Genomic DNA, 13260 nt, shown 5'->3' on the forward strand with positions numbered 1-13260 from the left:
AGCTCAAATTTCCATGATGACCCCTAGACCCAACTGGAGTGATTCTTTTTCCTGTACTTAAGGCCCTCTACACTATATTCCCGAAGAAGGAAATCCAGTTATCTTCCCATTCCTTTGTACCTGTGTGCCAGGCAAAGGGAACTCATCTCATAGTTTACTACCTTATGATCTTTTTTCATCTCACTGCTTCTGTCATCTGAACAGCTCTCCCTGATAATTTAGACCTTTCCAAATCCTGAATACCTTTTATGGTCCAGCTTAAGTGCCTTCATTTCCATGAAGCCTATGTCTCCCCTGTTGTGCCTATAATCCTTTCCTTCCTTGAACATCATAGCGTGGTGGGTTTGTGTAATTGCCTTCTTTTTTCAACTTCATAGTACTTGGTTCATTCTTTTAATATGGAACTTGTTCTCTGCCAAGCCTGTTTCGAGGGGTTGTGGCAGAAAGGAGTTATGTTTATTCTGGAATATCAAGTAGTTAAGGTTATGTGAAATGTATGATTTAAGTCTTGGTGAAAAGTAGAATCTCTGATTTGAAAAGCGTGTTTGCATTATATTGTAGAAAGCTTTGGATACTGTGCTAATTACGTTGAATTTTATTATATAGGCAGGAGGGAGTTAAGACCAACCCTTCCTGCTTTTTTCTGTCTTTATTACTGGCATCTCTGTCTCTGAAGCTCAAAGACCTTCAGGTGAAGCATGCCTGGGTTATTAAAGGACTAGCAATGGCCAGATAATGTAGAACAGTGGTCTTCAAAGTGTGATTCTTGAATCAGCAAAATCTACATTACCTGGAAATTTGTTAGAAATGCAGATTCTTAGGTCCCTTCCCAGACATACTGAATTAGAAATTCTGAGGGTGAGGTCCAGCAATCAGTGTTTTAATGGGCCCATCAGATGATTCGATACACTGACACTGCATGTCTCCTAGATACATCAGAGTTAGAATTACATAGAGGACTTGTTAAAAGATAGATTGTTGGGGCCTGAGAATTTGCATTTCTAACAAGTTCATAGGTGATGCTGGTGACACTTGGTCAGGAACCATCTGGGGAACCACTATTGTCAGTTATTATGAAGCTCTTTGGCCATTACACCTGGTGAGTCAGGAAGTCCTTAGGAGTTTTTGAGCAGAGGAGTCACATGATCTTACGTACATTTTCAAAGGTTTACTCTGGCTGCTGTGTTGAGAATTGGGTGGAAGAGGCAAGATTGAGAGCAGGGAGACCAGATAGGAGACTGCTGGAGTAATTCAGGCAAGAAGTGATGGTTTGAATCATGGTGTTATCAGTAGAATTGGTGAGGGTGGTTGGATTCTGGAGATACCTTGACTACAGAGCTGGCAAAATTGATGTTGAGTTTGGTATAGGATATGAGGGGAGGAGGAGAAGGATCAAGTATGAACCAAGAGTTTTGGTTCAACAAATGGAAGGATGGAGTTGCTATTTAGTAAGATGGGGCAGGTTGTAAAAGGAGTAGGTTTGGAAGAGGGGTAGGGCGGGAGAGAAGGAACGTGGGCCTTCCATGTTGGACATTTTAAGTTCTGGAGTGATCTTGCCAATGGTATTTAGATGGAATGGGTCTAGTTGGGAACACTAGGTGGATGGGAGAGGATGGAAAAGAGAGATCAGAGCACTGAGCCCTGGGCATACCACCTATACTACAGTTTTGGAGACATGTGCTGTTTTAGGTGCTGGAGATACCTAGACAGTATTACATTCATTCCTTCTTTCAGCAAGCCTTTGTTGAATGGCCACTATGTGCCATGCATTGTTTTAGGTGCTTGGAATACAGCAGTGAACAAAACAGAAAAAGTCAAAAAGTCTGTAAGTTTAAGGAACTTACAGTGTAATTGGGGACTAGACACTATAAACCTAATAAATACAAGAATGTTTTTTGGCAGTACCTGCCTTGAGGAAAGATAAAAAAGAAGCAGAAGGGTGGGAATGCCTGGGGGTGGAGATTGGGAGGGCTTGCCGTTGTATATCAGATGGCCAGGAAAGGCCTTACTGATGAGGTGATACTCAAAAGGAGACCTTAGGGAAGTAAGGGAATTGACCTAGTAGATATCTAGGGGACAAGTATCGTGGCAGAGGGAAGCAAGAAGGCATAGCCCTGACACAGGGCTGTATTTGATTTGGGTATAGAAGGAGAAGAAAAAGAAGCTTGGATTCTGAACCTGGGACCCTACAACATATGGAGCTCAAGGAGATGGAGAGGAAACAGAAAGGAGAATGAGAACGAGAAGAAGGTAGGCAGGTGCAGAAAGTGCATCAGGAGGGGAGTGATTAACTGTGTTGCATACTGCTGGCTGATAGGTTGAAGGAGATAGGGCTGAGCATTGATAACAAATTTAACATTAAGTCTTGTCAAGTGACCTTGACAAGAGCAGTTGCAATGGAGTGATAGAGATGGAAACCTAGTGGGGGTGGGTTCCAAAGGGAATGGAAGGAGAGGATTTGGAGACAAATGTAGACAAATCTACAACGAGTTTTGCTCTAAGGCTGAGTAGAGAAATGGGGCTGGTAACCAGAGGGGTAAGTGGGAGGAAAGTCGGAGGATGTTTTTGAGATAGGAGAAGTAACGGTGTATTTGTTTGCTGAAGGGAATGATTCAGTAGAGAGGGAAAATTTAATGATGCAGGAAAGCAGGGAGAATTGCTGGGAGAATGTCTTAGAGTAGGGAGGGAGGGATAGGATCTAGTGGATAATTGGAGTGGAGGTGGCCTTGTCTAGGAGCAACAGTTTATTCATTTTAACAGGAGGGAAAGCAGAGTGTATGAGAACTGATGCTGATAGGTGGAGAGGTAAGCAGTGGGAGCTTGCAAAATCTCTCTTCTGACTGCTTCTGTTTCCTCAGGAAATTAGGAAACGAGATCTTTCAGTGAGAGTGAGGATAGAGTTGGAAGTGTTGGAAGTTTGTAGTGAGAGGAGTCATAAAAGAGCATAAAGAATCAGGAAAAGTCAAGTATTGTCTTGAGTTATGTACTCTGCAATGATTGTGCTCTTCATTCCTACCTGCCTTTTCCTTTGCCTGAATGCCCTTCTCCATTACCCTTCCATCTGTTAAACTTCGTCTTTTATCCTTTAAACTTAGTTCTATGTTCCCTTCTTTGATCCGGTCAGGCAAAGTTGAGCATTTTCTTATCTGTGCCTCAGTTTTGCAGTAACTCCCATGTTGCTTTAATTATCAAGTTTGTGTTTTATCTCTGTCTCTCCTACTCAGTGGTGAGCCCCTGGGAGTAGAGGCTGAATTTTTTTTATTTTTATTTTTTTGAGACCATGTCTTGCTCTGTCGCCCAGGCTGGAGTGCAGTGGCACGATCTCGGCTCACTGCAACCTCCGCTTCCCAGGTTCAAACAATTCTCCTGCCCAGCTTCCCGAGTAGCTGGGATTACAGGTGCCCGCTACCATGCCCTGCTAATTTTTGTATTTTTAGTAGAGACAGGGTTTTGACATGTTGGCCATGCTGGTCTCGAACTCCTGACCTCAGGTGACCCTCCTGCTTCAGCCTCCCAAAGTGCTGGGATTACAGGTGTGAGCCATTGCGCCTGGCCAAAGGCTGAATATTTCTAGTGCCTAGGATAGTGCCTGGCTCATGATAGGTTTTCATCAAATTAGAATAACAAAATAATGCTTTAAAAGGAGAGTCTTAAGAGTGCTCATCTTGAAAACTGTGGTATTCTCATGCTAAAGGAAGTGCCTGGCACTTAAGGAGATACTAAATATTTGAATTGACAATGAGTTGTGCTGTGGATGTTTGCGGTAAACAAACACTTCAAATTAGAAATCTTATGCATCTCTGTGCATCTTATGTGTCTCTATACCCTTCTCTTTTTATATCCTGTGGATTTTTGAATGGGTCTCATGATTGACATGGTAGGTACTCAATACTTGTAGTGAATGAATGAATGAACCTAATTAAAAAGGACTAATAATGGAGAAACTACAATAGTAGTTCAGCTGTGAAATGAAGGTGGTAGCAATGATGTGGTTGGAAATGCCAGAGATACTACACAGTTCCCCACTTAGGAAGGGCAGAAGGGAAGGCTCTAATGCTAATTAATTGTGTACTGTATGCTGTACCATACCATGATTATTCCTTTCCATTTTAAAGATGGCAAAGCTGAGGTTCAGAGATGTTTAGCAGTCTTCATGTTATGTCTATCTGATTCCATGAAAATACCCCTTTTTCTGCTGCCATACAGCCTTGTTAATAGCCCTCCCATCCCTTTAAAACTGTGAATTCTCCCCGCTTTTCTAGTTGGTTTCAGTGGATTGAATTTCAAATGGCTTCTGAATTAAGCAGAGATGTCCTTTTGTAGGCAGCTTTACATTGCTTTACTAAGCTGAAACAAATTGTGGTTGAAGATATAGATTAGGAAGTGTTAAATATGAAGGTAATAACTGAAACTGTTATAGTGGATGTGCTGCCAGAAGACAAGTTTATAGGGAAATTCTGCTTTCACTGACTCTGGGATCTCACCAAGTCTACTAATCTGTTAGAAGCCAGAGGAACTGGCAGGAATATATATTTTCTCTTTTTTTTTTACAGTTTCCAGAATTCAGTATGCATATATGTTGGATAGTTTAACGCTTACAGGTTTTCAAAATAGTTTACTAATAAACTATTTTATTAGTATTTTTTTCTCTTTGGAAAGTTGCATCATATGAGTGGTCTACTTTTTCTAACCCATTTATCTTGTAGGCTTTTAAGAACTGTGCTGTTGTTGACTTCTTCACAGAATCAAGCACTCTTTTGGAAGAGAGTAATCTCCCTCCGAAAACTGAGGACACTTACCTTCCCCGTATATTGAGTCCAGCTGTGTTTGGTGGCCCAGGTGAGTGGCACAATGATTTGGTGTCTTCTCTATAGGATATACAGAATAGTGTGGCACTTATGAGATATTGGATACATTTGTTTGAATGTTTACAGCAGTTTTATTAATATTTTCCTGTGCACTTATTATTCTGACTTATGAATCTTGTTTCATTGTGTTTGAAAACTTAGGTACTAATTTCAAGATGCCAGGACGTTCCAGTTCAAATTCAGGTTCAACTGGTTTCATCTCCTTCAGTGGTGTAGAGTCTGCTCTCTCCTCCTTGAAAAACTTCCAAGCCTGTATCAACTCTGGTATGGACACAGCTTCTAGTGTTGCTTTGGATCTTGTGGAAAGTCGGAGTAAGTAAAATTAAACCTCTTTTGTGTCTACTTTGAGGTAACACTGTGTGGTGGTATTTATCTGGGGGTGCCTTTTGAGTATCCTTGGGGGAATGATTTAACCCCCTAGGCATCTGTTTTCTCATCTTGTTCTACACACCGCAGCAGGGTACTGAAGGTGAAATAAGATTGACTCATTCATGTGTGTTCAGACAGTTAAGTTCCATGAGAAACTGCACTAGAAATGTATGGGCAAAGATTTGAAGATCCTGACCCCAAGGAGCATACAATCCAAAGTATTTGACATTTGTGAAGTGTAAGGTATATAAATTTATTATGATATTGTTATTTTCCAGTAGTTTATACTTTGGTCATATTTGATTACCCAGTAGATAGACTAAGCTTATGCTAGGGATACCAGCAAAGGAAGGCCTCAACAAAAATGAGAAAAGTTCAACTTTAATGAATTTTACCTACATTTGTTCAATCAAGAAGATCTAGAAAGATGTGATTTGCAGGCCGGGTGCAGTGGCTCATGCCTGTAATCCTAGCACTTTGGGAGGCCGAGGCGGGCAGATCACGAGGTCAGGAGTTTGAGACCAGCCTGGCCAATATGGTGAAATCCCCTCTCTACTAAAAATTACAAAACCAACATGGTGAAACCCCCTCTCTACTAAAAATACAAAAAATTAGCTGGGTGTGGTGGCAGGTGCCTGTAATCCCAGCTACTCGGGAGGCTGAGACAGGAGAATCGCTTGAACCCGGGAAGTGGAGGTTGCAGTGAGTTGAGACCGAGCCACTGCACTCCAGCCTGGACAACAGAGCAAGACACCGTCTCAAAAAAAAAAAAAGAAAAAAGGTGTTATTTGCTTTCTTTGGAGTAGAATCGTTTTTATTTTATTTTACACATGGAGTCAGAGGAGCAGCATGATCCTTTTGTTTTGTTTTTAATGGCATAGGTTTTGAGCAATTTGTGATGTGCCTTGGTGTGATTTTTTTTGTCCTGACTGATACTGTTTGAGATTTATGGATCTGTCAGCTTATAGTTTTTTGAATCAAATTTGGAAAAATTTCTGCTGCTATTTCTTCAAATATATATTTTTTTATTCCTCCGCTCTCCTTTCCTTCTGTGTGACTCACATTTCATGTATGTTAGATGGGTTGATATTGTCCCATAAATCGGTGGGACTTGATAGATTTTTTCCAGTCTTTTTACTCTTTAGCTCCAATTTGAATAATTTCTATTGCTAAGTTCATTCATCTTGTCTACTGCAGTGTCTAATCTGATAATTCCATTTAGTGAATTTAAAAATTTCAGTTATTGTATTTTTAATTGTTGAAGACATAACAAAGAATTAAGTGGAATCTTTTTTTTAGTCTTCCATTTCTTTCTTCATTGTGTCCATATTTTCCTCTACATTCTTGAGTATATGGAGCATGTTTATAATAGCTATTTTAATATCCTTGAATGTTAATTCCCATCTCTATGTGTATTACATTGTTGAGTGTTTGGATTTTGTTGTCTTTTTTTTTTTTTTTTTCAGATGGAGTTTCACTCTTGTTGCCCAGGCTGGAGTGCAATGGTGCGATCTCTGCTCACTGCAACCTCCGCCTCCCAGGTTCAAATGATTCTCCTGCCTCAGCCTTCTGAGTAGCTGGGGTTACAGGCATGCGCCACCATGCCCAGCTAGTTTTGTAATTTTAGTAGAGATGGGGTTTCTTCATGTTGGTCAGGCTGGTCTCAAACTCCCGACCTCAGGTAATCCACCTGCCTCGGCCTCCCAGAGTCCTGGGATTACAGGCGTGAGCCACCGCGCCCTGCTTGTTGTCCTCTTTTAAATAGTGTTGGAATTTGTTTGGTAGGCAGCTAAGTGATTGTGGATTGATTAGGCTGATCCTTTCCAGGCTTGTCGTTAAGCTTTGTTAGGGCAATTTTAGTATAGCCTTTATGTTAGGGCTAATTTAGCCTTGTTACAAAGCATGGCCCTTCTGGAGTCTCTGTTGATTGCCCTGAGGCTTCAGTGAGATAGCTCTACTCTGGCTGGATGGAATTTGAATGTCTCCCGTTCCTAGGTCCTATGTGACTGAACCTGGGAGTTGTTCACTTTATAGCTGTCAGCATTTGTTCCTCAGCATCTTACAACTCAGCATCAGACTCAAGGGGACCCCAGTGCAGATTCCTAGAGCTCTTTATCTGCATAGCTCCCTCCCTCTCTTGCAAACCCTGCTGGCTACCTCAGCCTCCCTGAACTGCAGTCTCTGTCTCCTCAATCCTTCGAGACTGCTGTGCTAGGCTGAGTGTGGTGGCTCCTACCTGTAATCCCAGCACTTTGGGAGGCCGAAGCAGGAGGATCACCTGAGGTCAGGCGTTTGAGGCCAACATGACGAAACCCTGTCTCTACTAAAAATACAAAAATTAGCCAGGCATGGTGGAGGATGCCAGTAGTCCCAGCTACTGGGGAGGCTGAGGCAGGAGAACTGCCTGAACCTGGGAGAAGGGGGTTGCAGTGAGCCGAGATTGTGCCACTGTACTCCAGCCTGGGGATCAGAGTGAGACTGTCTCAAAAACTCCCTTGGATTCCTCCTCCCTTGTGCAGGGAGGAGGCAATTGGAAGACTTTTCCCAGTTTTCCCTTATTGCAGTAATTACAATCCTGTCCCTCCTTTGTCCTACTGTCCCATAGCTATTGTTTCATATATTTTGTTTAGTTTTTCAGTCATTTCATGGCAGGTGGACCAGCTCCATATAATTACTCATTTATGGCTAACAGCAGGTGTCACTCATAATCTTTTTAGTGGTTGGCCTCCAAATGTTTTAACCCTGCCTAGTCTGTTTTTGAGTATGTTTTTGGTGATCATAATTTGGCTTTGATAGATAGGCCTGGATAAAAGTCATAATAAAATCTTAAACCATAATAGAGAAGACTGGAATATAACCCCTTGGGAGATTGTATCAGTTTTTTTCAGGATTCTCTTTGAAGATTCCTGAGAGTTTTAGCTACAGAGTTCTTTTTTTTTCTCTTGGTTTTGTTTTGTTTTGTTTTAAATAAGAAGTATATTTTGTTGTAAAATACAACATACTTTGTGCAATTTAAAAAGAATTATAAACATCATTTTTTGAAAGGTCATGCTCTAAAGCAGAAGTTGGCAGTTTTTCTGTAAAGGGCCAGATAACAAATATTTTCAGCTCTGTGGGCCATGTGGTTTCTGTCACAACCCGCTGTTGTGGTGCAAAACCCACCATAGACGGTACATAAATGAATGAGCATGGCTGTGGTCTTATAAAACTTTATTTACAAAAACGGGCAGTGGGCCGGATTTGGCTCACAGGCCTTAGTTTGTCAACCTCTGCTTTAGTGCCGCAGGTTGTCATTAAGTAATTTTTAAAAGAAAGATGTATTTATTTTTTAGTATTTGGATTAATTTTACAGCAAATACTTGATTTTGCATTTACCCAAAAAAGTTAATTTAAGAAAAATTTTGAGCAAGTTATATGGGAAAAAAAGTGAACCGAACAACTTAGACAGATACAGAGTCACCAGGAGCCTGGACTTCTTATGAACTCAATACGTATATGAATACATATATTCATATACTTCTTATGAACTCAATACGTATATGAATACATATATTCATATACTTCTTATGAACTCAATACATATATGAATACGTATACACAATACGTATGTGAATACATACACACACACACACATTTTAACTAATACCAGGAGTCAGAATAACAAAGTAGTCAACATAAACTTACCCAGTGACTATTCTGTGTATAATTCAGCTCTAGGTTTTAAAGAGGACGTAAACAAGTATTAAGTAGTTCTTCCCTTCATAGAGTTTACCATCTTAGTGGGAAGACAAACACATATTAAAATACTAGAACAATGAGAAAACAGAAAAGATGTTATAAAGCTGCAAATAACTAATATCACCACTGATCTTATCAGAAAAGTCACACGCTCTCAAATTTATAATGGTGAACACAAATTTTTCAAAGTTCTAATTTTTTCTTTAAAACTTTCATTTTGGGCTGAGTGTGGTGGCTCATGTCTGTAATCCCAGCACTTTGGGAAGCCGAGGCAGGCAGATCACGAGGTCAGGAGTTTGAGACCAGCCTTACCAACATGGTGAAACCCCATCTCTACTAAAAATACAAAAATTAGCCGGGCATAGTGGTGTGCACCTGTAATCCCAGCTACAGGAGGCTGAGGCAGGAGAATAGCTTGAACCTGGGAGGCGGAGGTTGCAGTGAGCAGAGATCACGGCACTGCACTCCAGCCTGGGCGACAGAGCAAGACTCCATCTCAAAAAAAAAAAAACAAAGAACTTTCATTTTGGCCGGGTGCTGTGGCTCACACTTGTAATCCTAGCACTTTAGAAAGCCGAGGCGGGTGGATCACCTGAATTCAGGAGTTAGAGAGACCAGCCTGGCCAACATGACGAAAACCTGTCTCTACTAAAAATACAAAAATTACCTGAGCGTGGTGGCGGGCGCCTATAATCCCGGCTACTCGGGAGGCTGAGGCAGGAGAATCGCTTGAACCCCGGGAGTGGAGATTGCAGTGAGCCGAGATCACACCACTGCACTCCAGCCTGAGTGAAAGAGCAAAATTCTGTCTCAAAAAAAAAAAAAAAACTTTCATTTTACCATTAGCAACAAATGCTGTTAGTTGTTGTCTTTGAAATTACGGTTGCACAGGCTCTCTTTCTTCATTTTTGAGAAAATGTCTTTCAGATAACCCAAACCTGAATAACCATAGTTTGTCTGTGAATTGTTCTATATTGTACTGTTTTATCAAGGACATTCTTTTTTTTTTTTTTTTTTTTTTTGATGGGGTCTTTTTCTTTTCCCGGGTGTTGTGGTGTGGCACGATCTTGGTCCGTCCCCGCCCCCCCCCCCTGGTTGGGGCTACTTGCTTGCCTCCGCCCCCACCACCATGCCCGGCTAAGTTTTGTATCTTTAGTGGAGATGGGGTTTCACCATGTTGTCCAGGCTGGTCTTGAACTCCTGACCTTGTATCCACCCTTCTCGGCCTCCCAAAGTGCTGGGATTACAGGCATGAGCCACGGCGCCTGGCCTATCAAGGACATTCTTAAATGAAACTAGCATTTGTTTTACTATGAGTGCTTGGTAGAGAGGAATACAGTGATCTATTAGAGTGCAACAGTTTGGTGCCACTGCTCTGATTTTTGCTAAGGCACCAGCAGTTTTTTCCACAATTGCTTTTGCACCTTTAGTACAAATGTCCAACATAGTTAAAAAAGAAAAAAACAAACAAACCCAGACAAATAGCATCTTAAAATTATGATGTAAATAGGCTAGGCCTGGTGGCTGACACCCATAATCCCAGCACTTTGGGAGGCCGGCCAACCTGGGCAAATTGCTTGAGCTCAGGAGTTTGATACTAGCCTGGAGCAACATGGCAAACCCTGTCTCTACAAAACATACAAAAATTAGCCAGGCATGGTGGTGCACACCTGTACTCCCAGCTACTCAGAAGGCTGAGATGGGAGGACAGCTTAAGCCCAGGTGGCAGAGGTTGCAATGAGCTGAGATCACATGACTGTACTCCAGCCTGGGCAACAGGGCCAGAGCCTGTCTCCAAAAAAAAAAAAAAAATTATGATGAAAATAGTTTCCACCCGTGGATCCCCCTGAAGGGGCCCAGAAGAAATTATGATGAAAATAGTTTTGACCCACGGACCCCCTGAAACAGCTCAGAAGACCACACTGAGAACAAACTGAGTTTGATTGCTTATGAATAGGAGGTAGATGACATGAGAAGTCCTCTGCAGAGAGAAAGCCAAGGGCAATCACTCCCACTGGGGTAATTCAGCAAGAGCTTGTTGGGGGGCAGTGTTAATGTGATACCAGACTGAGGTGCTGTCCAAGGACCCAGAGAGTAGGAAAACACCGGTTGTTTAAGGAAATTGGAGGGTAGCTCAGCCTGTAACAGTAGATGAAAGACTTGTAGAAGGCAGCCAGTACTAAGGCAGCCAGTATCAGCACTTAAGTGCACGCTTGCTATTGGGTCCAGTCCTAACTTTATCTTAAGTTCTGTAACTTTGAGTAAGGTACCTAACTTCTTTCAGCTTCTAATTTCTTACCTGTGAAATAGGATTAAAATGCCTGCTTCATAAGATTGCTGGGACTAAATGAGATAATATATGCTAAGCGCTCTTAGCCACAGTGTTAATTCAATAGCTATCATATATGACAACCAGCAATTAGTAAAATTTGAGGGTCAGAACTTAGAAGAAGGGCCTGTGATCTGAAGAGGGTAAGAAAGATGGATGAGTTCGGAAGTCTGTTTAAGACTGAGTCCAGCTAAGTCACTAATTCATCAGATATGTTAGCCAAAACTGCAAAGATAAATAAAGATTTCTTCCTTTGAGTTGTTTACAGTCTAGGTAGGAAATAAGACATATACTTGTTATTCAATCATTAAGTGAACATTGATTGCCTGTAATGTGATGCTTTGCCAAGGAGTTTGAACCTTATCGTTGGAAGGTTTAAAGTAGAGGAAAAAATATGGTAAGATCCAGTTTTAGAAAGATAACTGCCCATGGCAGTACTGAGGAAGGAAAGACTTCAGGTGGCCAAAGAGGAGATTATGTCAGTAGCTCAAGTGAAAGAGAAAGTAACTTTGACTAAGGTATTGTAACTAAGGTAAAAAGGATTTGATTTGTGTGCTATGTATCTTATACCCTCATTGTAATACAGGCATAATAGTGTAATAGATGATTGCTTGGGTTCTTATCCCAGTGCCCTCACTTATCCTTGTGACCTTGGGCAAATTCTCTACCCTCCATTTGCTTCAGGTTTCCTATTTATAAAAGGCATTATTGTGGGGATTAGTGAGATAATATTTTACAAATTACTTAGAATAGTACTAAGTGCTCAGTAATTGTTAGCTGTTATTAGTAATTTGGTGTGCATTTGAGTTTGAGTTGACTGGTGGGTGTGTTGGACAACAGCGAATGGATAGGGAGAGATTAAAGTGCAGAAGAGCAAGTGGGGAATTCCATGGATTATCTCAGAACAGAAATACTCTGTTTTCCTTAGTTTTATGAGATCATTGACTTTTTGGGTTGCCTGATTTCGTCTCAAATCGGAGTGAACTTTGATAAACCAAATGATAATGATCACATAGGTATCATTTTATCACTTTGCCGTGAAATTATCCTGTTGTTGTATTATTAAGTTATTGGTAAAGGAGATTCTTGCTCCCAAGAACTAGGGTGGTGATGTGTTTTATTTTGTTTCTTATTGGTTGCAGATTCCTAATTCCTATACCAGGTGTTTGTCCCTGTTCAACTTTCTAGCTTATTTGAAATGATCACCTTTGCCTGTGTTATGTTAGAATATATGGTGTCTAGGCAATTAGACTCACTCCTACCATGTTTATTCATTTTTCTCTAAATTTGTTGATATTCTGGTATTACCTTCTTTATTTGACCTAACTGGGAAATGAAATTTGTTACATTAGGAGATTTTTTTTTCAGATTACCGAAGCTTATTTTTTTCAGGTTTTTGAGTTTATTATGTACTTTTCTGCCATCTTACACAGGATATACTGACCTAATTAACTGGAATTATTTTTAAATCATTTTTAAGCAGTTTTAGTAAGCTCTTTAGGTTTAGTCAAGTAAATTTGAGGAATCTCCCTTCTCTAAAATGTTAATGTACCTCAAAGATGTAAACTACATCTTTGTAGTTTTCAAAGATGTGTCCTCTCTTCTCATGCCTCTCTGCCAGGGCAAGTCTGTGAATGGGCTTCAGAGGTTTGGTTAATGCTCTGCAAATCTACAAAACTGTATGTGCATGAGGATTAAAAGTTTTACCAGATTCTTGCTAAATATTTGATAGCAACATTTAGAAGTAAAGGATTAAAGTTTTCTCTATATATTGCTTTTCTTTCTGTGATTTTGGAGCTATAGGGCAGAAAGATTACAGTTACTATGGTCAGGCAGTTAATTGGATATTTGTTGAGCTATGCTAAAGTATGGTGATGATGATGAATTTGTTACATGCTTAACTGGTGCTCTTTTTACGTGTGCTGTCTCATTTGATCCTAACAGTAATCCTGTGCA

The 13260-nt window shown here is 40.7% G+C and overlaps 1 protein-coding gene across 7 annotated transcripts in view; it reads left to right on the forward strand.

The window, feature by feature from the left end:
• The window catches only part of NSMCE2 (NSE2 (MMS21) homolog, SMC5-SMC6 complex SUMO ligase), a 289761-nt gene that overhangs the window by 5410 nt on the left and 271091 nt on the right, over positions 1–13260 (forward strand). For 3 of the 7 annotated variants that reach the window (XR_009214851.1, XM_058444044.1, XM_032760411.2), the window contains exons 2-3: positions 4707–4839; positions 5010–5180. Coding sequence is in view for 6 of the 7 variants with exons in the window: in XM_058444044.1 (XP_058300027.1) it covers positions 4707–4839; positions 5010–5180 (304 nt within the window). In the remaining variant the exon portion in view is untranslated. Of the gene's footprint in view, positions 1–2146; positions 2251–4706; positions 4840–5009; positions 5181–13260 lie in introns of all 7 variants that reach the window. The other 4 variants (XM_032760414.2, XM_032760412.2, XM_032760413.2 and 1 more) reach the window with 2 other exon arrangements.

This window comes from Hylobates moloch, unplaced genomic scaffold (genome assembly GCF_009828535.3).
Source record: "Hylobates moloch isolate HMO894 unplaced genomic scaffold, HMol_V3 SCAFFOLD_9, whole genome shotgun sequence".
In the NCBI taxonomy this organism is placed as follows: Eukaryota; Metazoa; Chordata; class Mammalia; order Primates; family Hylobatidae; genus Hylobates; species Hylobates moloch.